Genomic DNA, 26277 nt, shown 5'->3' with positions numbered 1-26277 from the left:
AGTCCCTCCTGGGCTACTGGCCAAGCAACAGCAGAGGAACAATGTGCTTCCAGGGCCGTGAGATGACACCTCAATGGAAGGATCCCTACCATTAACTCAGCTGCTTCTAAACATTCCATGGCAGACAAAGGAAATCCTGGCTACCCCTTTTAAGTTATCAAGGTCACTAAAGTGAGAGAGACTTTTTAATTTTTAAAAACTGCATGCATATTTATTAGAAAAGCAAGCACATATGATTTTTTTGTTTGTTTTACTTCCATTTCTTAAATAAAAACAAGAATTAAAAATAAAAACAAAAGACGAACACTCACCATTTTCCCACTGGACTTCATTTCTGAGACACTCATTGTAAATGTTTTACTTCCTTTATCATATGTACAGTAATGCTTAGTCCACGTAAAACCAAGTGGTCCTAACGTAAGGAGACAAACATTATGGGCTGTTAAGAAATGATGGGTGTCCAAGTTTGCACAGTTTTGATGCTGTGATACACAATGGAGGATTTCCACAGACCGTGTAGGTCTGAAACGTGCACTGAATGGGAGTGCGAAAGGCAAGAATGGACAGAGAGTGGTGCAGGGCTGAGTGCTTCGGCCTCAAACAACTGGGCTTTACCCACAGCTCTGACACTCTGTGAACTCAAGGGCTACCTTAGGGCTACCTTAGATCTGAACTGCGGTGATCTTATCTGTAGAAGGGGGTATACTTATATTCCACAGAAATAGGAAGAATGAGAAATGACAGTCTGAGTTACTATCACTGGTCTCCTCCTTATCCTCTATTCTTAAAACTGCCAGAAATATCCTACTAAAAATTGAGCAAGGCCATTCAGTTCACCCCTTTGTGCAAAGCTCTCCAGTGATTGCCTATATCACTCCTGATAAATACCAAAGTAAACATTCACAAGGCCCCTCATTATGCATCTCACCTGGCTTACACTCTGCTCCAGCTACTCTGGCCCCCTTGCTGATCCTTGAAAATAGTAAATGCATTTCGACCCCAGGGCGTTTGAACTTGCTGTGGCCCAACCTGCATTACTCTTCTTTCAGGTATCTGCACTGTCACTTCCTTCAGGTCTTTTCCTAAATGTCACCTTACTGATACCACCTTTCCTGTAGAGAGAGCTATAGGAGAGCTACATAGCAACACCCTACCTTGATATTTCTTGCTTTACTTTCCTGTTTTACTTTATTCTTAATGGTTATCACTGTCTAAATGATAATTAATTTTACTGATTTGACCTGTTTATTGTTTGTCTCTGCCACTAGACTCTAAGTCTCTAGCAGTAGGAAAGTGTGCTGTCCTGATGACTGGTGCATTCTTAACCCTTGGACCATGGCCACATACAAAGCTGTCGCTCAATAAATATTTGACAAATGAATAAAGGAACACATCAGTCATCTTTTTCTAAGACTTAATTGAGCTTGGAGTTATTTCCTCTTACCACTCATCAAAGAAAAAGTGAATTCAAATAACTTCTTAAAATGAAAATGTTTCACTACTACAGTACAAGAAAGTTTTATTTGTATAAGACTCATTTTTTTTCTCCCCATACATACCATGCAACCCTCCCCCATGGCACACCATGCTATTGTCCTCTGTTCTCCTTAAGGAACCGGGTGCTGCTGCTTCATCATAGGGTAGGGATGCATCGAGAGTTCAATTTGCCCACGGCCAAGGTGGGGGGGGGCTTCACACAGGGCAGCCAATTATCCTCTATCCAAATGTCACAGTGGCTCAGCAGGTTGAAAACACAGCCTGTTTTTGATGTCATTTCTCTATCAAGGGCCCCATTCTGCTTAACATCTGGATCTTTCTAGCAACAATTATGTACAATATTATTGCTGCCTTGGTTTTATAACCATATATTTAAAAGCAAGAAATGGAAATGTAGAGGTGCACCTCTTGAGAAAAGTGTTTCGTGAGCCATCTGAAATTTTTTTTCTGTATGGTGTCATGATTCAAATACTTAAACCATGCTAGATTTTAAAATTATGAGGTTCAGCTGTACACTTTGTAATCACAAAGGATTATTGCATTTAACTTCAGTTCTGTTTGGGGAACATTTTACACTATAATACTTAACAATGCTTGTTGATAATTCAGTTATATGTGGTGTAAAATACTTTAAAGGCTTAGAGCTGATTAGTGGGAAGTGACTGTGTGGAAATCCTTACAGTGACTTCACTACTTAACGATTTATGCAGCAATGTTAGCCATAATTTTGAAGTAAGGTTGCCACCATGCTCTGATGACATTTTAGACCTCACTTGTTTTTTTCCTGCCTCCATCATAAGTTCAGAATCTCAAGCATTTAATCTTCAAGACTGCTGCACACACACGCTGCTTTCTTTAAAGTCTGCCTGGCACTGGGCCAGGGAAGATGTTCTCAGACTAGCAATTCTGAAGTCCTTAAAAAAAAAAGACTTGGAAAGTAAAAATTTATTATAGCTCTAAAGCTGCAAAATAAAACAAGTTTAATTATCTTATCCAGTAATCATCTGAGGTTGCTGAGATAATGTTTACAAATTTGAAGGAAACAAACATTCATGGAATACCTACTAAGTGACAAAATTTTATCTAAGAACTTTTTAAGTCACATTACATATATCATTTTACATATAAGCAAACAGAGCATAAGAGCTGCAGATGGTACTACTTCCTTCATCAATAAGGCATGTGATTGGAGTTCTTTTTTAGGGAACAATATTTCTCGAGAGTGGTTTTAAGAATCAAATGAGATAAATATAATTTGCACAGAGTAGTAAAAGCTCATGGTAATCATTGTAGTATTATTATGCACCACTACTAATGATAGACATTTTACATACATTATCTCCAGTTCTTGCAACCTCATTACAAGACAGGTGTAAATCTGCTTCTTTTATGAATGAGGAGACTGAGCTCAGAAAGTTGCAACCAGAATCACCTAGTTAACGGATGGCAGGCAGGAAATTCCAACGTAGTTCTGTCCCCCTTTTTTGGACCCATGCTCTTCCTGGTTAAACTCAGCCCATTAGCACACACTTTATTGTGTGCCAAGAGGTGGGTAACAGAAACCACCCCTCCAGATCAAGTACAGCTCTATGCCCAAAATGCAATGACCCACCCCATCACAGCCATCTCTATTTGTCACAATTTACAGCTCTGATAGTCGCTACTAATCACTGGTCACTGACTGAATGAGTTTGACTCATGTCTTCAACTATGGAATAAACACACCGAATCCATGCTCTTCATCTCCTCTCCTGTTTCCCAGCGAACTGACTCTCAGTGAGAGCAACAGCACAATCAGTAGGCTGATTGTCTTACTAGGCTGATCAAATTTTTGCATTATATAAATGCTTTCAAAGATTCCCGGTAGAAAGGGGCTTTGAATATTTTTCCCTTGTGTAAAAACAATTCCAAAGGCATACACATCCATTAATTTTTCTTTTTAAACCCCCAGGAAAGGAGAAGGGTGAAGGATGGTAAATGGGGAAAGGAAGGAGGGAGGGATTATATCGGGGCATGAAAACACTTCAGAAGGTGAGGAATATGTTCCTTATGTTGATTGTGGAGATGGCATCACAGGTTCATTCTTATGGCAACACTTTTCAAACTGTACATTTTAAATTATGTACAATTTATTATATGGCAGTTGTACCTCACTAAAGCTGTAAAAATAATGCAGGGGGATACAGAGAAAATTGAGATAGAAAGTGTCTTGAGACCAAGAAGGCAACATAAAAGAAAAAAGAGGATGCCAAAAAGAGGAGAGTTTGACTGAGAGCCTCAAAGGCATGTACTGCTAAGAGCCCACCACAGGAGGTGCACTAAGGCTATTATTTTAACATGTGGAAACAGACTCGTCAAGGTAGACAGTTATGAAGGAAAAATCCCAGAACCCAGACCTCCCGAGCCAGCAGCCCTCCACCATCCAGTCCATGTCTGCCAAGTCTGTTGGATAAAATCGTTATTTGCTTGCGTGCAACCAACCAACAAATGAGCATCGACCGAGCATGTCAAATATAAAATGGTTTGCATTTTAGCTGTCATGTCATTCTATGTGAAAAACTCTTACAGCTGACCTGTTATCTCCAGTTTCTGCATCCCAAACCCTTTAACTATGATATCTTACCAATCAAAACAATTTTATTACTCTATTGTCTACTGACTGACAGGGAAACTTTAGAGCAGTGCTATTTCATGTGGTTGGTAGGTCTCAATAAATGAGAAAAGTAAAGTGTAAATAAGCATTTCAAATCTTTCACAGCAATTTGACATTACTGCAAAATGCAAGCACATGCTTTTGTGTCCATGACGGATTGGAAATAAAAAATCGCTCCTCCACCACAAAGAGTATGAGAATGGTGCTTTAGGGTATATCTGGTTCGAACTAGAGAGCGAATTTAGTCAGACTGGTTCCACTTAGTGACAGGCACCATGCAGAGAGAACCCTGGTTAAACCATTTTGAATGGCATCTTATTTTTGTGAGAAAAACTTTCTAATCAGGAGGCAGTTATAATAGTGCTCTGTTGGGTCTGATGCTTATTTCCTAACCCCAAGCAGTAAAGGGTGCCAATCTGACATCACACAATGCCAGGTTTACCCCTGAAAACTGACGAAACACAGAGGTCAGTGAAGTAGCACCACTGGAGGGCATACTATTATCACAGTCACCAGGATGGTTCATCCCAATAAAGGCTTTGACTTTTAATTTTCCATCAAACTTTAAACTGGGATTAGATATCACAGTTAAATTATGAAACTGAACTCATGTTACCATATCATCAGAAAAAAGCTGTAGGTCCCAAATTCAACAATATATCAACTTAGAGATCTTGGTGGTGAAATAGGAAAAAACTCTCTGGCTTTGGTGCTGATGGTGGCAGAACAGACTAAATACGATAAAGCTGTAAGGGATTTCAGTCTTTGTACTTGAAGGAAAAAAAAATAACCAAGACACCTCTCATGGAAACAGAATGTAAGGGTAAGAGACATTAAGTCATATCTTTGAGACTCACGTTTCTCCTGAACATAAAGGTAGCCTTCCATCGTCCACTGGCTAGGTGGTCTGTAATCTTGGTTGGCAGATTTCATCCTTTGCATCAACCGCTCTACCTCTTGTCGAGTGCTTTCAAAATTATTCCTTGTCTTTAATAAATAAAAATAACAATTTTATTCACTCTTTCCTACCTGTTTTAAGCAACTTAGAGCTAAAGTTTCAAAATTGCAAATTAAGCAAAAGATGACCTTGATATTTCAGCACTCCTCACCCATACCCATGACCCTGGATGTTGAGTCCTACAGCTGATTTTGAATGGCTTTAGTGAAACTTCTGCATGTTTCTCTCTGAATGTCTCAATCTCAATCCCAATCTGTGTGTGTATGTATGTAAATTATATGTTTTTTTCCTGTTACACTAACATTATTATTTAGTGGCTAATTATAGCATTTAAAAATATGTAATATTTATTCAACAGAATTTTATAATCACTAATACTTAAGGTGAAAAAGCAGATCCATAGGCACTTACATTTCTTTAGGGGGATAAAAACAAACCAAATTCACCTATTTTTATACATGTAGCACTCATTTAAAAAAAGTTCATTGAAGCCCTGTCTGGCGTAGCTCAGTGGATTGAGCGCAGGCTGCGAACCAAAGTGTCGCAGGTTCAATTCCCAGTCAGGGTACATGCCTGGGTTGCAGGCCATGACCCCCAGCAACCGCACATTGATGTCTCTCTCTCTCTCTCTCTATCTCTCTCTCTCTCTATCTCTCTATCTCCCTCCCTTCCTTCTCTAAAAATAAATAAATAAATTAAAATCTTAAAAAAAAGTTCATTACACTTATTCCAAACACTTTTGAAGAAACTTCACTTAGTTTGGTTTCCAGAAATCCTAACACAATTATCAAGAGGTCAGTATATAAATTAACTTGGAAAATGAATAGGTTTCCAAGTTCTAACTTCTATTGCAACAGTTTACTCAGGTTATAGCAAAAATACTTGGGGTAAAACATAAAAAGCATAAGGCTTTTCTCTATAAAATCTTTTGCATTCAAGCCACATTATCTCAACAATATACAAAAATCATCACCATCCAACTCTAAGACTTTGTTAGGGCCCATAATAAAAAAATGGAATGTCCTTAATTGCTACTTTTGCTACTTTTCTCTTTTCAATGTAAGAATCTGATTTTTTTCCTATTCCTTGCCATTTGTGAAATCCCAGGAATCTCAAGATAATTATGTTTAATAGGAAGTAAACCATAAAATACTTTGACTTTTATATTTTTCTGTTAATATTTACTAAAAAGCCCAAATGCATTCCATATTGAAAAACAATGGAATGAATTTCATGCAAAATAGATTCTGCAAGACAATCTAGGTTAAGTAAAAAGCTAAAATTCAAAACACAGGTAGAATAAATCCATCCAATTCCATGCTGCTCATGGGACACCAGAAAGCTACAGCTGTTTACTGGATATCTTCATGATGACAAAAATCAGAGACACAGTGAAAGTCAGGCTTTTTATCAAAAATTAAGTTAGCACTTTCCAAATTTCTTTGGCTATAGAGTATTATTACACAGGGTTTCAGAAACAACTTTTCATGTATACAAAACCATGAACAATTAGAACTTCATCATTTCTCAGGTTTGATAATAAGGAAATGGGTTGGTTAAGGATTTTTTTTAATATGGTATTCAGCAGATGCAAATCAGAATTTATATAACTATGCAATCAGATATAAAAAGGATTGATTAGACAACTTTAGAAAATAAACCCTGACAGAAATACATAGGATGTTTGTGAATAATCCTCACTTAAGCTTTGAAACAGCCACTTATGAATATTTCAAACCATGTTTAAATTTATTAGAAAATAATAAATATAAGATTATATGCAATTTCATACAGAGATGGAAGCTTAGAGTGCTAAAGTACAAATTCCATTTCGTAAATCTACAGAAGTGCTGCCATCTCAGAAAGCAAAGGTTACCTCAGGTCACCTCAGTAATGGGTCTACTGAGTAAAGGCAAAAGTTTCCAAACTTCCAGGTGTCTGTCTATTCCTTAGTAGTATTTATTTTTGTGATATTTTCTAATATACATTTTTAAACTTTAAGATTGGCTCTTTCCTGGTGTACTTTCAAGCAGGAGCTAGAAATCAACACATTTTAAAATAAATTTATAATGTGGCTTTTCTAAATTAGTGAGGTTTTACTGTACTTGGGCGAGTTCTGGAAAGACTCCAAGGCTTGGCTTGGTTGTAACCCAGTGGCATTGTGACCATCTGGTTCACTAAGGAGAGGCAGTAAGAACAGGTAGAGTCTTACATTCTGCAAGTTGAACTGCAGCTGTTGCTTATATGGTGCAAATTCCTGGGCGAGTTCATATCCCTCGTGGTAAAAAGTAAACAAACCCTGAAGGAATGATAAAAGCTGCAAAAATAGAGATAAAAAAGAAAACGTGTTTAAAAAAGATCATTGAATATAATAAAATGGGGAAATGACACTGCATTCTAATTCCTCAGCTAATAAATCTTCAATCTGTTTGGCAAAGCTGGCACTAAAATTATGGATATGAAACACAAAACACAAAAGCTGATTTCTACTTCCTTTTTCAGAGATTGAATTTTTGAGTCTTGTCATGGACAGCTGTCATGTTAACTACTCAAATATTCAAATGCATTGAATGTCGAGGAGAGATCTCTAATGGGGATAAAGACCAAAGCTTCTAACTAAAACAGGGAGATAAAATGTGCAGATGTGAAGAAGCCTGAAACAGTAAATTAGGGATAAGAAGTACCCAACAGAAGGAATCAGGGTTTGGCCAGATGAAATTAAGGAACGTATCACAAGGTGGCAGTACTGACTTGGGAATTGAACAGACATTTCCCTAGGAAGCAGAAAGAAGGCAAAGTAGGTAAGAGTTGAGCAAAAACAAGGAGACAGATACAAATCTTTCATATAAGAATAAAAGTAAAATTTTCTTTAGAAAACAGTAATTTCTATGATCCTGGCCTGCTTATGTGCTTATTTATGATGTTCTTATTCATGGAGTAAGAGTGGCTCTCCATACAGTTATAGGACACTGTTGTTAAATTCTAACTGAAAAATTATCTAATTTATTTTTCATTTTATTCACTGGGATTTTATTCTGCAGACTTGTCTACCAATTCAATCAATTCCTCAACCTCTTCAAACAATAAAACTAAAAATATTTTTTATTAGTGGTTAATGCTTTTCTAATTCAAATAGCATGATACATCTGTAAGCTAATATTTTTTCATTTTTTAAAAATTTATTGTTTCTATTATAATTTCCTTTTTTAATTGTTATAAGCTATTATTTTAAATTAAGGAATAAACGATGTAAAACCTTTTACATCTGGGGAACTAAAGGGATTTAGCTAAATATTGACTAGTCTGTGTGTTATGGTTTCCAACAGACAAGTGCTGTTTCTATATGAAAACAATCTAATGCTTTTCTTCCTATAATAAATCCACTTACAATATCATGTTCATTTCAGAAGGCATTCAAATTGGTTTTTTATATTCTAAAAGTTGTGCATCTCTTGTTGAAATGTTCCTGACAATGTCTCAAAATACACTGTCTGTCAATTTTAGAATTATTTTACATTGTCAATTTTACATAATGAAAATTATCAAAATGAGGTAGTCAACAGATTATCCTTTACTAAAGTGATGCTATGATATTTCTCAAATTAACCAGTAACTTAAAACATGTAATCTGCACATATTGTGGCCTAATTAAAAAGAACTGTAACTTATAAAATGGAATTAGAAAATACCTTTAATTAATTGGGGCTTGGATATGCAGATTTAGAGGTTTACAGAGACTAAATAAGAAAATACTTTTAAAATACAAAGAGAACACTGGTGTTCTAAATAGCTAGATAATTATAGGCTATGAAGTTGTTAAAAGGAGTACTGTGTTATGTTTTATTAATCCAAACTTAAACTCTCTGATGAACTGGATGCACTATGGAAGACACTATTCTTATACCATTGTAAGGACAAAGAATTCAATTACACATATAAAAGATACTTTAAAAATATCTGTACTGAATCTTCCTACAGAATACCCAATTCCCTGAGATCCATCTAAATAAATAACTCTATTAGCATCTTCTACAGAATTCAGATACACTAAGTAGCAAACAAATACATTGTAATCTCACAGTAGCTGCAGTGCACCCACTAGAAAATGTATGATTCTTTGGAAGGTACAGAAAAATTATATTCAAAGAACCACCCACCTTTTCCTTTTGTTCCACATCTACTTTGGAAACAGGTTTTGGGAAGTTTAATAAAGATATAATGCATGAAATAATTGCCTTTAGATGGTAGCAAAACTAAATGTTTTTTAGGTTTGAATAAATATATACTAGTTCATTTTATCCACAACAAATTCCATGATGTTAAATTAAGGGAACTTAATAAGACAGCCTGAATCTTTAAGAATTGCATTTCCTGCATGTCATTTTCTTTGTTCAATCTGCCTGGGTGGGTACAGCAGTGAGGAAAAGACTACTGTGTCCCAGCTTACCTTAAACTAATCCTGCCCCTTAATATAATAATAGCAACTATAAACTACTAGATAGATTAAGCTTTAATATTAAGAAAGTCACTTTTATCATCAGGAAATAGTCATATAGTACTTTATTATTCCCAAGGGTTTTAGAATCAAATTACATTTTGTTACTCCAATAAGATGACCAAATGGGAAAATTGATACTGCGTTTATAGATAAGTGATCATTTAGAAAACACATTACAACTCAGCAAAAAAACGAATGTTCACAATTTGCTAGCCCCTTAATCACCAGGCTTCAGGCCTTAAGGGCTCACAGTTCGCAGTGATACTGTGAATGGCAGACAAAAGTGAGGAAGGGGGCTAGCAGGGGAGTGAGGGGAAGAACCCCAAAGCAACTGATGCACTAATCCCAGATGACTATTGCCCAAACTGAGCAGAATAAGAGGGATGTAAAGGCTCTTATACTTAGATGTGATCATTCCTCATCTCATAAGAAATTAACCACTGAAAATCCTGGCAAATCCACTAAAACACACACGCGCACACACACACACACACACACACACACACAAAGCTAGAATAAACAAGTTCGGCAAGTTTGTGGGATATAAAATCAATATACAAAAATCAATAGTATTTCTATACACTTGCAATGAGCAACCTGAAAATGCAATTTAGAAACAATTCCATTTACAACAGCTTCAAAATGAATAAAATGCTTTGGAATAAATTCTTTAAAAAAGAAGTAGAAAATTTGTAATTTGTAAAGTACAAAAACACTGCTGAAAGAAATTAAAGAAGGTTTAATCAAAGGAAACTATTTCATATTCATGGAGTAGACGACAATTTTACTAAGACTGCTATACCACTGGATGCAATGAAATCCTATCAGAAGCCCAGGTGACTTCTTCATAATAATTGACAAGCTGATTCTAAAATTCACGTGGAATAGCAATGCACCTAAACCAGTCAAAATAATCTTGAAAAAGATGAACAAAGTAGTTAGACTCACACATCTTGACTTCAGAACTTAATACAATGCAGTGGTAATCAACAGTGACAGTCCCATAAAACAATGAGAGAGAATTGAAAGAGTCTAGAAATAAAGCCACAAATCTAGGGTCAACTTATTTTCAATAAGGGAACCAAGACAATAAGATGGATAATTAAAAGCCTTGCCTTTTTTAAAAAAATATTATTTATTTATTTATTTTTAGAGAGAGGGGAAGGGATAGAGAAAGAGAGGTAGGAAACATCAAGTGTGTTTACTTCTCACACCCCCCCTACTGGGGACCCGGCCTGCAACCCAGGCATGCACCCAGATTGGAAATCGGAACTGATAACCCTTCTTCTGTTTGCAGGCCTGCACTCAATCCACTGAACTACACCAGCCAGGGCAATAGTCTTTTCAACTAATGATTCTTGAACCACTGGATAGCCACATGGAAAAGAATGAAGCTGGAGCCCCTACTCCAACACCATAGAAAAAAAGAAACTAGAAATAGCTGAGATTGTGTGACATGTGAATTGACACCCCAAAAAGACTGTCCTAAATAAAATAAAAATAAACGCTTCCCACACACAGAGCACCAGAATGCACTAGAAGAAATCAAGTCTTATGTAGGCTTTCACATATGGCCGCTGAACCCCTACAAAGTGTGGCAACAGAGGGCAAAGGCAAGGCAGCTCTTCTCACAAGTGTCAGGCCTGTGAGTTAACCCTGCAGTCTTTGCTGCTCCTGGCTTGGAGGAAACTTAAGAGATAAATATCTTTAGAGGATGGCCTCAAAATTACTATGAAGTACTTTAAGTCTAATACACAGATGTTCAGAGGAGTTACTGAGTGGAAATGAGTGGGTATCAAAACCCAACCAAATAAGTGAGAAACCTGAAATGAAAAGAGGGCCAAGGACAGAAAGAGGCTGTCAGCGGTGACCTGGGCTGACAACGGTCAAACAGGACGATCAAAGAAGGATGGAAGAACAAATGAATGAACAGACAGATATATACATCGATTCAATTAATTTAAAAAGTCAAAACTTTTTGAAGTTGTGGCTATATCATATTGCCTCAGCAGTGAAGAATCACTGGAGTTCCTGAAGGCATATTTCTAAGTGTTCAAAGGGATGAAATTCAGGTTAAGTGGCCGGACATACACTTCTGTGGTAAAGGAACAGAAGCAATGAACAATAATAAAGTCAGCTTATCTTTTTAGCTCAACAGGAATGAAGAAGGTAATGTAGCCAGCAAGGTAATTACAGTTCAGCAGAAGCTACATTTAGACCAAGCTGTTCCATGATTGATTTCTAAAATGAAGTTCAAGGGGATGAGTCAGCCAAACAAAGAGAATGTCTTTTTCTCACTTTTCCAATATTTTATTAACTACCTAACAATTACTGCAAATTTCAGGTTTTTAAATAACAGTACTTAGGCCAATATAGATTTTATTGTAAGGTATATGACCTGAAGAGAGATTTTTTGCATTTTTATAGAATGATTGCACTTAAGGCTTTTAGCAGGATACAAACTTAAACATTAGCCCTACTCAACATTTTAAACAATGACCTGTCTTATTTGTTCACTTTGATGTACCTTAAATTAAATTTCTATAGTAGAGCTTACCAATCATATTGAAAAAGAACACAAAAGTTTTATCTTTCAAGACCTACAGGTCAAATACTATTTGATAGACTTTTTTTAACTTAGCAAGTAGTTGTTATTCAGTCTCAATATTATTTAACCATTTTTAGAGAGCCCAAAAAGTATTTTACAGTATTCTTCATAATATACTAAGCTAAAGAGCTTATTATAACATAGTAAGCAAATTAAGTGAAATTTTCTTCAGAAAATGATTTAAAATTAAACCTAGCAGACTAAGGAATGACTATCAAAAGCAGTATATTTCAGTTTCTATATAATGGTTTAATTTTTATATTAATTTTAAACATAATACAAAAAGACCAAAATAAAGGCTATAAAGAATACTCCATGAAAATGCTCTTACAGAGCTTACATGTGTATTTTAAATATGTTAGAAATTAAAATTGTTTTTGAAAGGTTACGTCTGGCTTTGAAGCCACACTAATAAATGTATTCTACGTTACCGAGGGATAATGGTCCACAGGAGACCTCACACAGCTAACACCTTACTGATACCAACGATGCAGCAAGCACTTGCTCTGTTACCTGCATTAGTTGAGCCTCACCACAATCCTGGAAACTACGTACAATCTTTACCCCCCACTAACAAATAAAAACCTAAGGCACACAGAATTTTAAAAATGTGCCCAAACTACAACAGCTATGGGATTGGAGCAGGATTCTAGCTCACTCCCACTCAGCCAGTGCACTGCTCTGTGTCTGCCTGGAGAGTGGCTGGTCACCTGAGGCCTGGAGAGACAACTTTAACAACAGGAAGACAAGAAGGAAGAGCAAATGAATGAATGGGCAGATTCCATGACCCTTACTAAAGCAAAGGTCAACCCCTTCTTTTTCTAATTAAAAAAAATTAAAATAGCTTTACAGTACAATTTAAGAGGTCATCCATTTTATTTGGTCAGAGCAAATACTACAAAGGACTAGTTCTTGTAATTAAGCAGCCAATAAGGCAATAAATGACACTAAACAGTGACTTCAGATTTGGGCTCTAGAGTTTTGGCTTTCTCCCTCTTTAGGTTTGTGACCTCAGACAACTATACTTCTGTGACTAAACTTCTCTGTATGAAAGGATAACAACTACACAATAATAAGGTGTTGTGAGTTTATGTGAGATAAACATGAAGAGAACACACAGCATGTAGTATCTGCACACAAAACGTTAGTCCCAGCTGAATACGCTTGAAGGACAGAATGAACATATACACAAACTATAGGTGAAGGAGCCATAAGTGAGTTCACTCACAAAAACATTCTTTTAGTTTTCTGAGCCACAAAACTTCATGTGCAATAATATACTTCTGATACACTAGGGCTCAACTCTCTCATGTAAGCTGCTTCTCCATCCTTCTCCCAAAGAAGGATGGGACAATTTTGAGGATGACTCCTCAAAATTGTCATAATCTCCAGGCAACTCTGAGAAGTAGCAGGATGGTACAATTAAGAAGTCAGGAGATGATGTTTCTCTTCCTCTCTGATCTTTTCCCCCAATAGAAACCTGAATTCATACATATTGTTGCAAGTCTGGCAGCATGAGGTCTAGTGCTGTTCAACAGAGACACAATGTGAACTGCAAGTGTTCGATTTTAAATTTTTTAGAGGCCACATTTAAAAAAAAATTAAGCCAAATGAAATTAACTTGGTATTTTATTCAATACAAGATATCCAAAATACTATTATTTTACCATGTGATCAGTATAAAAGAGGTACTAGTAAGATAACTTCTTTTTGTACTAAACTTGGCAATCTAATAATATTTCACATTTATGGTGCATCTTAGTCTACACCGGCCTCATTTCAAATGCTCTATCCATATGGGGATAGTTGCTACAACAATGAATAGCACAGGTCTAGCGGTCACCAGATATCTACGATCACTTTCTATATAAAATGTTATAAACTGGAAGAAAAGATTGCCCTTAAAATTATGCAACTAATGGAGAACTGAGTTTAGAAAGCTGATTTACTGTGTACTTTAAAAATAAGTAAATGTACCCTCCCCCCCATGTTTTTAGCTTCTTTCCCCAAGCTTTTCCTTGAAATAATAACACTGTAGAAATATTTATTTCTAATACCACCTAAATATTCTGTAAAAGTTTTATCGCAAGTGGCAGGATCTTGATGTAACTGAAACAATGTAAAATAATCTCAAATGCTTATCATGAAGAATGTTATTTAACTCGAATCACCAGGACTATTTTACACTCGTATTTCCTACTTGATATCTCACAATCTCTATGAGATAAGTCACATCCCTGGGGTGTTCTGCTTTACTTAAATCTGGGCTACACAGGATGGACTGCTAGCTTTCTGCAATGTGAAACAGTAATGCGACAGGAATTGGATTTCTGTAGGATAAAAATTGCAAAGATATTAAAGTATCCTCATGTGTTTTCATGGTCATAGCTCCTGGGAGCTTTGCTTTTGAAATTTTAAAAACTTTTTTCCTCCAAATTAATTTGTAAATGCATAACTTATAGAGCAAATGCTCATGTTTCATTGCTCCCATTTCTATTCTTCTCATTATTGAAATGTAAATTAAGTAAACCCCACAGAAGAGATTTTGCAGCCAGAAATAAAAAATGAGACTAAACTGACAGCACTATTTGGTTTGGCCAGACATACTAATAGGAAAAATATAGCAGCCAAGAAAATATTTTGGAAGAAAGACTAATTTAAACATCAATTTTGATTGTGGTGTCACGAGAAAGGCATGCATTACAGAAGATTTTTCAGACCATCTCAGTTTGAGATGTAGTAGAGAGAAGAAAGAAAACACATTTCAATTGAAGGACAGCTCCCACTTTCCATATGTATTATCACAGGAATTCATAAACTCTTACCATTCCTTCTGTCACCTGCGAGGAAACGATTTTACAGGCTTCTCCTTATATACCTAATGTTACATGACAGATTGATCTAGTTAACTGTTCCCAGACAGGATGGGCCATGAAAAGATGCTTAGATGGGAAAATGGGCTACCTGCATGCCCCTCAGAAGCAGGAGAGGTACTGCAGATGTAAAAGAATTATTACAGGTGTAAAAGGATCATTCCCAATGTGAGGAAGAACAGAACAGAAAATGAGCACAGTGCCTGGAGGGACTAGGAACCGGAAAGGTAAAAGTATGAAGGAAAACTATCAGAATTAATGGCGATACTCTTAACAATTTAGAGTTGTTTACTATCAAAAAGAGCTGAATTCCAGAAATTCCAAGAGACAGGCTCTCAGAAGGAAGTTTGCCAGCAGGGAGAGAGGCTTCAAAACCCCAGGTAGGATCCAGAGGCAGAACTTAGTCCAAGAGAAAGGGAGCAGTAATTCTAAGTAGTACTGCTGTCTTCCTAGACTAGGGATTGCTAGGCTGACCAGCTATCCACGGACCCCAGATGAGCCTCAGAAGGCCGCCTAAAAACTGTTCAATCAGCTCCTCAAAGCATCTAGTAAATAGAGGTTAGCAATTCATTCTAAGAGATTTAAGGACTTAGCTGTTTGGCAATCAGAACTTGAAGCTAAGGCTGCATTCCCAAATAAAAGGTAACAGTTAATTCCCTGAGCCTGCTTGTAACTTCCAGTTCCTTAAATCCTTCTAGCTGAGGGGCTGGTCTAGTAAGCTGGCCAGGTGCCTGGTTTATAGGAAGAAGTCAGGTAGCTCCAGCTGGAGGGAGAGGAGAGAAGCAGAGGTCTGGCGAGCTAGGCGGGGACTGAAAACAGCCCAGCCTCTGCTCCGTCTCAGTTGCCCATCATCTTTAGGGAAACACTGAAGGGTGTCTATCAAGAAATAAATTTGGTCAAATATATATATATATATATATATATATATATATATATATATATATATATTTTAATCATTGTTCAAGTACAGTTTTCTCCCCCCTACTCCCATTCCAGCCCACCCACCCAACCCTCCCCCCTTCCCCCCATTACCCCCTACCCCTAGTTTTTGTCCATGTGTCCTCCGAATTTGTTCCTGTAAACCCTACCCATTCCCCCCTGAAATTCCCTCTTCTCTCCCCTCTGGTCACTGTCAGACTATCCCCTATTTCAGTGTCTTTGGTTATATTTTGCTAGTTTTTTTTTTTGTTTTGTTGTTTGTGGTCAAATATATTTTAAAGCGAGGCTTTTCCTTCCCTTTTTCCCATCACTTCCACTAAAATAGGAAGAGGGTATTTTCTTAATATAAATAGATTTTTCTTTTATAAACTGACATATGAAGAAAATATGGCTTAAATTATATATTTGATTACCTGTATATTTTACTATCACCGTCCTCTCATGGGAACTGAGCATTATATATCTCAATGGAAGATTATCTTGACTATGGAACTTACCTCATCACAGCTGATGCCTCATGAATATGCCTACTTAGCCAATATTGGTAGCATATGAGGGTATTGGGAGGAAAATGCTAAGAAAATGAAGTAAGCTTATAAAGACCAGCCACCTGCTCTTTTCTGTAATGCGGTTTACATTGGGAACCCATTACTTTTCACAGTGACTTAGGAAAATAAATGACTTCATTGGAAAGTCAGACAGGCCCCAGCCTTGCAAGGAAGTGGGGTGGAACAAAGGAGAAACTATAGCCATGCGTTTTCTCCCTTCACCTAAAGCTTGGGTACGTGGGTCATTTTAGTGCCGAGGTATGTTTGCTTAGGTATATGTAATGTACATCCTTTTATTTTTATTTTTTCAAACCAATAGGGTATTTTTTAAAAGTTTTAGGTTTACAGAGAAATTGAGCAGAAATTACATAGCTCCCATATACCTACCCCCTGGCCCCCCCCAACACAATCTTCCCTGTTATTCATATCTTGCATTAGTGAGATACATTTGTTACGAGTGATAGTCCAATGCTGATCCATCACTATTAAAATCCACAGTTAATGTTAGGATTCACGCTTTGTGTTGTAACATTCTATGGGCTCTCCTAAATGTATAATGACATTTATCCACTATTACAGTATCATATATAATAGTTTCATTGCCCTAAATTTGTCCTGTGCTTCATCTATTTGCCCCTTTCCCACTACTCCCTCCCTTTTTTTTAAAATTGTAATTTTCAACAGAAAAACACAGCCATTTTTCCCCCCACAGGATATATTGATCTCACTATTTTATAGGGAAATTAAAACTTACCGGTTCAACAAATTCAAACTTCTTCTTTTCTTGAACTTCTTGAATTTTAAAGACATATTCCAGTGATGCTTCATAGAAGTTTTGATGTTCCCGGTCAATCTGTGTATCTGCCTGAAGGGCACAGGAAGGCAAACCATGATACGGGAGCAATTACTGATGTTCCCTTGTTAGAGTGGGACTCAAATCCTGTTCCACTCTGAAATCTTGAATAAAAATTAAGTCCTGCTAAAAGTTTTTTTTAAGAACTTTTTTATTTTTATTTTTTTAAATGTTTTATTTATTTATTTTTAGAGAGAGAGGGAAAGGGAAAGAGAAAGAGAGGGAGAGAAACATCAATGTGTGGTTTCCTCTCACATGGCTCCCACTGGGGACCTGGCCTGCAACCCAAGCATATGCCCTGACTGGGAATTGAACCAGTGACCCTTTGGTTCACAGGTCTCACTCAATCCACTGAGCTACACCATCCAGGGTCCAAACTTTTAATATAGCAATTATTAATATGTCCCTGGAATAAAGGGACTAGGAAAACACAGTCCTTGCCCACAAGAGCTCATAGTATGTGGGGTAGGAGGAAAGAAAAAACGCAGAGTAAGCATACAACATTCAGCTCATTTAAATGAAAATATTACAGAAGAGGTTTATAAATGCATTTGAAAATCTATGGGATCATAGAAAAAGAGACAAGTTCTGGGGGAAAATGATAGTGGTTTGAGTGGAATTTTAAGATGAACAACGGCAGTGACTAGTCAAAGCTAAAAAAAAGGGTCACCCTCATAAAAAAAGTAAAGAGGCATGAACGAGTTTGACAGTTTGTCAACAGGGTAAATAAGTGGAGGAAAGTAGTGAGAACTAAGATCAGCATCACACTGTAAAAGATCTTGAACACTGAATGGCAAATTTGGATTTTACCCAAAGAAGAATTACTTGACAATATTGAGCAGCAAGCCACATCATTAGGTAACCTCTTAAGAAGATAACGTAGCAGAGCCAAAAATTTTCAATGGTTCTAACCTAGTGCTTCATGTTCCACCGATGCTATGCGTATTTATTCTTCATGGCTGCAGTAAGGTTCTATTGATCAAGTATGACACAAGTGTTATTGAAATAATTGCATTTTCTTTTTGATATTGTCTCTCTCCCCTCTTCTATGCCCTGTACCATTCTGAGATGCCCTCTTGTAACCTGACTTTGATTTAACAGAGAGGCATGATTTTACTTTTCTTGCCCAGTTCCACACTCCTTTCTGCCAGCTGAGATTACTAAAAGCAGATGAAAAAAATGGGCTATCCAGAATACTAAGTATCTGCCAACAACAATTTGGGAATAGAATATTGCTTTGAAGCCATTTTACTATGATAATTTCACAAGCAGAGGCCTTAAAAAAAGATAAAATTAGGTTTGTGGCTTGGACACCATAGCATTTTAAAACTTCATATGAAATACCTTTAAAAATAATTATATATGTTTACTATGCATTTATTCATAAAATTAAAAATAACTCAACATGATAAACAAGTCAATATGAGTTTTTTAAGTTGAAAATCCCAAGTTTCTATACTAATCTACAAAAAGAACATGTAAATCAGGTAGGAAATATGAACCAGAAGCTTCTCGGCTTCCAAAGATAATTTCTAAACATGAAAAGATATAAATATCCACAAAAAGACAATTGTATTCTATACAAATCACATATTTTTTCTTACCACTGCTTAGGACAGCACACTGTTAACAGAAGGAATGGTAAGAAGGTATGGTTAGTGGTACGTGAACACATGTTTAACAACAGGCTCTCTCGGGGGGACAGCCAGATTTGTAGTGGTTGCTGGTTTCTGTGGTATCAATATTCCCTAAAGAGCCAGTTCTGAACCACAACCCAACATCAGTGAATGAGGGAGTTAGAAAGGGATGAGAAAATTGGCCTGCAGGCCAGAGCGCCAGAACACCACTGGGTATAAAGGACACAGGAATATTTTTAGTCTCGGAGATAACATTCTATTCCCCAAGTTATTTCTGAAGGTCTTCTTTACTATAAAACATAATGTCACTGACTATTGACTAGCACATGGGAACAAACTAGAATTCTGAGCCACCTTTATAACACACGTGATTATTTCTGGTCAACAAAGCTGTGGAGAGAAGAACACAGCAGGTGTGAGTGCTACCCACTGACAGGCCTGCTTACAATGCTGGCCCGTGGTTGCATCTGGGAATGCTGGTTCTGGGAGAGTTCCCACCACTCTAATTGATAAGCATAGTTTACTATGCCAAAACTATTTGTGCAAACAATATGGTTTATTTTGAATGCCTGCTTTCCTCCTGGGAGTATGGAATGTGGGCACATGACAAGCAGAAGGTACCTATGTGACCAGCTCCCAGTAAAACCCATGTACACTTAGTCTATAGTCAGTGTCTAATGGACAACATTTCACATATTTTTCTGATGATTTATTTATTCCTGGGGGAATTAAGTGTGTCCAGTGTGTTTATATTGGAAAAGGACTCTTGGAAGCTGATGCCTGGTTTCCCCCAGGTTTTGCCCTATATATCCTTTGCTGATTTTTCTTTATATCTTTTCACTGTAATAAATCATAGCCATGCATCCTAGAAAATCAGCATGCACAATCCCATCTGTGGGGTTGTGGAGGCACAAAGAAGGGTAAGAGAGAAAAGACAGTTCTTCCCATTTGCAAGTTATAGATATTTCCCATCACCTTTAATCTAGATGAATCTGCTAAACCAAATCTGCTTTGAAAGGTCGTCTATGCCTTGGTGAGAGATACTTCCAGTCTGACACGAGAGTCCATTGGAAAGTACACTAGAGACAAACAGGCGAGCTGTATTGCTGCCTCTCTGGCCCCTCCCCTACAGGCAGTGCAGCAGACAGGGTTGCCCTGCCTGGGTGAATACCTAAGGCCCCAACCCCTTACAACCTATCAGTTGTGCCAAGACAAGGAAGTATGTCCCAAATGAAAGAACACAGCAAAACCTCAGAAAGAGAACTAAGTGATAAGGAGAATGCCAACCTGTCTGATGGAGAATTTCAAGCTGTGGTAATCAAAATGCTCACAGAACTGATTGAGCTTGGCTGAAAAATGAAAGAACAAATAAAAGACACACAAAATGAAACAAAGCAAAATATACAGGGAACCAACAGCAACAAGAAGGAAACCAGGATTCAAAGCAACAATTTGGAACAAAAGGAAGAAATAAACATTCAACTGGATCAGAACAAAGAAATAAGAATCCAAAAAAATGGAGAGGCTGAGGATTCTCAGGGATAACCTGAAACGTTCCAATATCCAAATTATAGGGCTTTCAGAAGGAGAAGGACAGCAGCAAGAAATTGAAAACTTATTTGAACAAATAATGAAGGAAAACTTCCCCAATCTGGCGAAGGAAATAGACTTCCAGGAAGTCCAGGAAGCCCAAAGAATCCCAAAGAAGTTGGACCCAAGGAGGAGCACACCAAGGTACATGTCATTAAGTTACCCAAGATTAAAGAGAAAGAGAAAATCCTAACAGCAGTAAGAGATAAGAAGACAGTTACCTACAAAGGAGTTCCCATAAGGCTATCAGCTGATTTCTCAAAAGAAACCTTACAGGCAAGAAGGGGCTGGAAAAAAGTGTTCCAAGTCATGAAAGGCAAGGACCTACATCCAAGATTACTCTATTCAAGCAAAGCTATGATTCAGAATGGAAGGGCAGATAAAGTGCTTCCCAGATAAGGTCAAGTTAAAGGAGCTCATCTCACCAAGCCCTTATTAAATGAAACATTAAAGGGACTTATCTAAGAAAAAGAAGATAAATATTAACAATAAAATGACAACAAACTCACAACTATCAACAAGTGAACCTAAAAGAAAAGAAAAACAATGAAAATAAAAACTAAGCAAACAACCAGAACAGGAATGGAACCAGAGAAATGGACATCACACAGAGGGAGTTCAGTGAGGAGGGGGAAGGGAGGAATAGAGGGAAAAAGGTACCAGGAAGAAGAAGCATAATTAGTAGGCATAAAATAGAGGGGGAGAGCTTAAAAAATCATAGAGAAAACAAAGGACTCAAAGAACTTATATGTACAACCCATGGACATGAACTAAGGGGGAGGGAATGCTAGAGGGTTGAGGGGGCAGGGTGGAGGGGAGATAAAAGGGAAACATTGGGAAAACTGTAATACCATAAGCAATAAAAAACACTTTTAAAAAGGTCATCTAGAATGTGCAGTGTTTAAAGACTACAAGAGCTTAATTTATTTTCAGTACACAATTTTTTTAAAAGGCATTCTTTACTTGAGATGAAACCCGTTAGTCTTTAGGCTCATAGAGTGTGTTGTGCACTAACAGACAGCTGCTTATGTACCCACTAGCAACTGCTGCTCTGTGTTGTGAACTGGGTAAGTGAAATAACCATGTAATTTACTGTCTAAACTTTTCAAACTGAAACAGAGCACCAGTGATAATTATGCTAGAACAACAGGTATAAACTGTTGTTTACATGGTAAAAGGGACTCTGTAAAGTCATCCTAATAAGAAACCAAGTTCATTATAGAAGAAAACTAGATAGTTCGGCAGAAACCTAAATTATTCCTCACCTACAATAAGCTATCTCAATTCAAAAGACAGAAAAAACCCTCAGTCCCAGAGTACAGGGTTCCCTAGCAGGGTCTGGAGAGCAGTAATGACCCCAGGGTGAAACAACTAACTCCCATCTTGCAGCTCTGAGACAACCATGGTAGATTTGGGGAAAAGTGTGGGTGGAGTGTTAAGATACTTTTGCTGTTAGGGTGAAAATGACAAGACAGTCCGTTTTTAAAGAACATATTCTCATTACTGAAACTGGAACTGCATTATTCCTTAGTAAAAGTACTATAAGATTTTCCTTATTATAGTTTAAACACTACCAATGAAAAGGACAGATATTTCAGAAGGAAGGAAGAATTGAACTGCTTTTATGCATACATGTTAGTCAAATACTTGTTGCCTTATTCTTTAAGAAAACTGATGTAAAATAATTGAAATTTTTTAATGTGTAATTGTATACCTTTTTTCTCCTAGTGCTAAGGCAATACCTTAAAAATAGATATTTTCAACTTAACATAAAAGCTGTAACATGAATTTGATAGGTCCTATTGTTTAAAATATGCCCAACAGAAGATAATGAAAAGTTGTATTTCATTCTTTCTCATTGTTGAAGGAAATACTAATCTTTCATTTGGAACTGCTAATATTAAATGTCATAAGACAGTTAAAATGTTCAGCACCATGCCTGTCCATAGTAAATGCTAGATTAACTTAAGTGTTGTCCTTCTTCTCTTTCCCTTCCCCTGCACTCCCCTCCCCTGTCTTCCTCTCCTTTTCCCTTTTTTTCTTTCTTTTTTGTTTATTAAAGAGTAGCAGATTCTGAGATACTGCTACCTTTGGAAATTTGAACCTCACATGACTTAATGCTAGTTAATGCCCTCTCCACATTCCAATTGGAAAAACTTACCTCTTGCAAATGAGACTCCTTTTTCTTTGCAGACAAATTTAAATGTTTGTCAAGAATAGAATAATATTTTTCACTCTCTTTGTCAAACTTCTTCTTTCCATCCTAGGAGATAACAGTAACAACAAAACATTCAAATTACAGCCTCAAGGAAGATTTTCACCATTCCCATCAAACATCAAAGAAAATTATTTAAGATTCGGTGAGTTCCGACTAGTACGTGCAAAGCTATATGAAGTAGATTAGAAAGAAGAGCATGAAACACAAACCATTCAATATGCATTCTCCTAAAGAAGCTCATGAGACTACTGTATAGAAGGGGCTAGACTGCTACAGTAGAATCCCTTTGAGTCTTTATAATTGATCCTCAATGAGAGATGCTGATCTACTCCATCTAGACCAAAGGAAAATGTCTCCTTTAGACCTCATGGTGATTCAGATGAAATAACATGTAACCGCTTTACAGAACCGCTGGCACAGAGTCTTTTCGAGAAGTTGTCATTTCCAGCCACAAAAAGACACTTGATCATCCAAAGCAGCTCATTCTTGACAGGGAGGACAACAAACTTTTAAAAGCATAAAATCAATAAATCAGACAGTTTAAACTCAAATCAAAAGTATTAGCAACAACTGAAATCATACAGTCAACATAATATTAACTGACCTTTGCTTACCCCTAAGATTATGTTTTTGTTTTGAAGGGATAGCTGTAAACAGAATAGTCTTTTGTGGAGAAGAAGATTATACCTTTCATCCTATCAATGCTTCTCTAGAAATGAAAATGGAATAAAGTCTAAAAGGAACAGGACATGCCTGGACTTACAATCTTCTGCAACCATAACTATATATGTTTTTTCCATTTATGAGTCCATATGAAGTAAATATTAGGTAACCACACTCAAATTTCATTGGTCAAAGTAGTACTATTTTTTGTTTTTATTTCGGTGTTTCTGGAAGGACAATCTCTGAACCACTTTAATCAGAGTCAAGTATTTTTAAGCCTATTCAAAATGCAGATTCCTATTTCTCCCATCCAGAGATTCACGCATTGTTTTTTTAACAAGCTTTACAATGTTGTACACCTTAAACTAATATACACTTGTATGTCAACTATAATTGAAAAATTAAAAAAATAAGCTCTATGATTATTATGCATAATGTTTTGCTTCATTATTTGCATAAGTATTTGGAAGAAGTTAATTACAAACAATGGATGGATGGATGGAAGGACTGAAGGATGGACAGATGGGACAAGGAAGGGAAGAAGGGAGGGAAAGACAGGCAGAACTCTGGTCTATCTTCCCCACTATTCTGAAGTCATCAGATCCAGGTTAATATATCCAGGTAATTCTGTCTTGATGAACTTGATACCTCAATTATATTTGCAGGAATTCAGGATGATCTAGTTCCTTATAAGGGACTATAGAAAACTAATTGGTAAAACTGCAATGAATGTAAAGAGCAAGTAGGCTTCTGCTGTAAAAGTTCAAATCACTTTTAGACCACTTAAGAAGTACTGACATGTTTGCAGTTTACAACCTTTAATGAGGGGGGAAAAGTTAAAATCATCAGGGGATTTCCATTACCTAAAGGAGAAAATGTGGTCCTACTAGAAGAAAGACAATTGAAAAATAAATCCAAAAAAGGGTTTTGAGGAACTCACACAACATAATACGCAGACCCAAAAGGAAGCTGAAGGCTCCGGGTGGCAGGAGCTTGGCCTCTCCACTTCTGGAAGACACCTGGGGTGAATCTTTCATCTTCTGCTCAGTGATGTTACTCTTAAACTGGCATCCACAGCCACAACTCACCTGCCCAATCTACCTCTCCAAATCTCACCAGCCCCTCTGACCTCCTATTCTTTGCTTAATTACCTCCAGGCCATCTCCCTTTGACATAAATGCTCATTTCTTCCAAATTCAAAATACTCAAGTTTAGCATCCAGCTCAAACTGACCTCATTCACAAGTCCCCTCCACCAACTCTCTCTCCCTTGTGAATGCCGATACAGTTTTACATACAGGTTTCTTACGGAGTTTGTGTTTTATTGTACATTGTAGCAGAGAAATTGATGTATACCTTATCCTCCTTAAAACTGAATTCCTCAGCGCGTGCTCAATAAATAGTTAATGAAAAAATAAAATTCTTCCTCTTCCAACACTGACCACCATAATCCCTAATTGATATTTCCTTTGTTCAAAAAGCCAATGTCCATGTTACAAGGGACAATTCTGCACAAGTGGCCTTAACTCAAATACAATGGCACATACTCATTTGGGGGGCAAACCATCTGCATTACAATCTAGCGCATAAAAGTAAATCACTTTCATCTTACAGTGGGTGCTTAACATTTCTCACTGTGCAGAGAAGAGACTGGTTGTAGGAGAAGAGAACACAGCTGTGGTGACTACACTCGCATCTTTGTTTTCAGTCAGTGCTTAATGGCATTTTGGGAAATGTTAATTCAGGGCCAAACATCAGCGTTCCTGGCAAAACAAAAATTATTCCCAGAAGCACTTCTGGACTGTGATTCAAACCCAGGCCCTTCACACCATGGGGCCAGCAAAGAAAGATCTACTCAAAGGTTCCAATGCTGTAGACAACAAAGACACACTCAATTCTAGCATTAAATTAAAGAGCTGAGTTGGAAGAGTGGGCCACATGAAGGACAACTATAATCTACAGAAGCATGTTCCTGAAAACAAACACACAACTTGCAATTCACACCTCCCCTAGAAAGCCATGATTTACTGTGCACATAAGCCAAGTCTATCTGGACTCGGTAACTTAACACCTTACATCCACCTCTTATCTCCATTTACTTGTGGATATCATGCTAAGAATTTTCTCTTAAACCACTGCTGCAGAGAGAAAGGAAAAAATAACCCATGAATGGTTACTAAATGCTGCGCACAATCACTGTCTTCTTATTGTCATGGCATGATTCATAAAATACTACATTACAATAACACATTTTCTATCAATCAACAATGAGTGCATTTGAATTACATAATCATTAAAAATGAAGACATATATGTATGTATGTATGTGTCATAAGTGTACATACAATAAAATATGTAAAAACAGTTCATTGAAAACAGCAAATTAGTGCCCAGACCTCATTAGAATTGGAGAAAGTGTAAGACAAGCTCTGGGTCTACAATCTGTTTTCCAAACCGCACTGCATTTATTCTCAGCACAGTGATCAGACCTTCCCTGAGCTTCCAAGCTCAGCAACCACACTCACGCCGCACCTTCCTTCCACACACTGAAGTGAGGAATAGGAGGCGATCGTCACAGCATAAATTCCTAGTGTTGATTCTACTCTTAAACAAAACCTTTATTCCTATAGTTATAACTGTAGGAATATCATGAAAACAAAAATATTAAATTGTACAAAATTGTTAAAAACAAGACCAAACCAATGCCTCCCACTGACCACAAGAGGGTACCAAAGATAAAGAAT

The 26277-nt window shown here is 37.0% G+C and overlaps 1 protein-coding gene across 1 annotated transcript in view; it reads right to left on the bottom strand.

Moving 5' to 3' along the window:
- The window catches only part of ARHGAP42 (Rho GTPase activating protein 42), a 244395-nt gene that overhangs the window by 40157 nt on the left and 177961 nt on the right, over positions 1 to 26277 (bottom strand). Inside the window, exons 5-9 of the mRNA XM_028516368.2 lie at positions 22816 to 22917; positions 17329 to 17439; positions 7321 to 7425; positions 5008 to 5137; positions 312 to 412 (exon numbers count right to left, since the gene is read on the bottom strand). Coding sequence (XP_028372169.1) covers positions 312 to 412; positions 5008 to 5137; positions 7321 to 7425; positions 17329 to 17439; positions 22816 to 22917 — 549 coding nt within the window. The remainder of the gene's footprint in view (positions 1 to 311; positions 413 to 5007; positions 5138 to 7320; positions 7426 to 17328; positions 17440 to 22815; positions 22918 to 26277) is intronic.

The sequence above is a fragment of the Phyllostomus discolor genome, chromosome 6, assembly GCF_004126475.2.
Source record: "Phyllostomus discolor isolate MPI-MPIP mPhyDis1 chromosome 6, mPhyDis1.pri.v3, whole genome shotgun sequence".
Taxonomy (NCBI): Eukaryota; Metazoa; Chordata; class Mammalia; order Chiroptera; family Phyllostomidae; genus Phyllostomus; species Phyllostomus discolor.
Note: the sequence above shows the minus strand (reverse complement) of the source record. Positions and strands in the feature narration are given on the sequence as shown.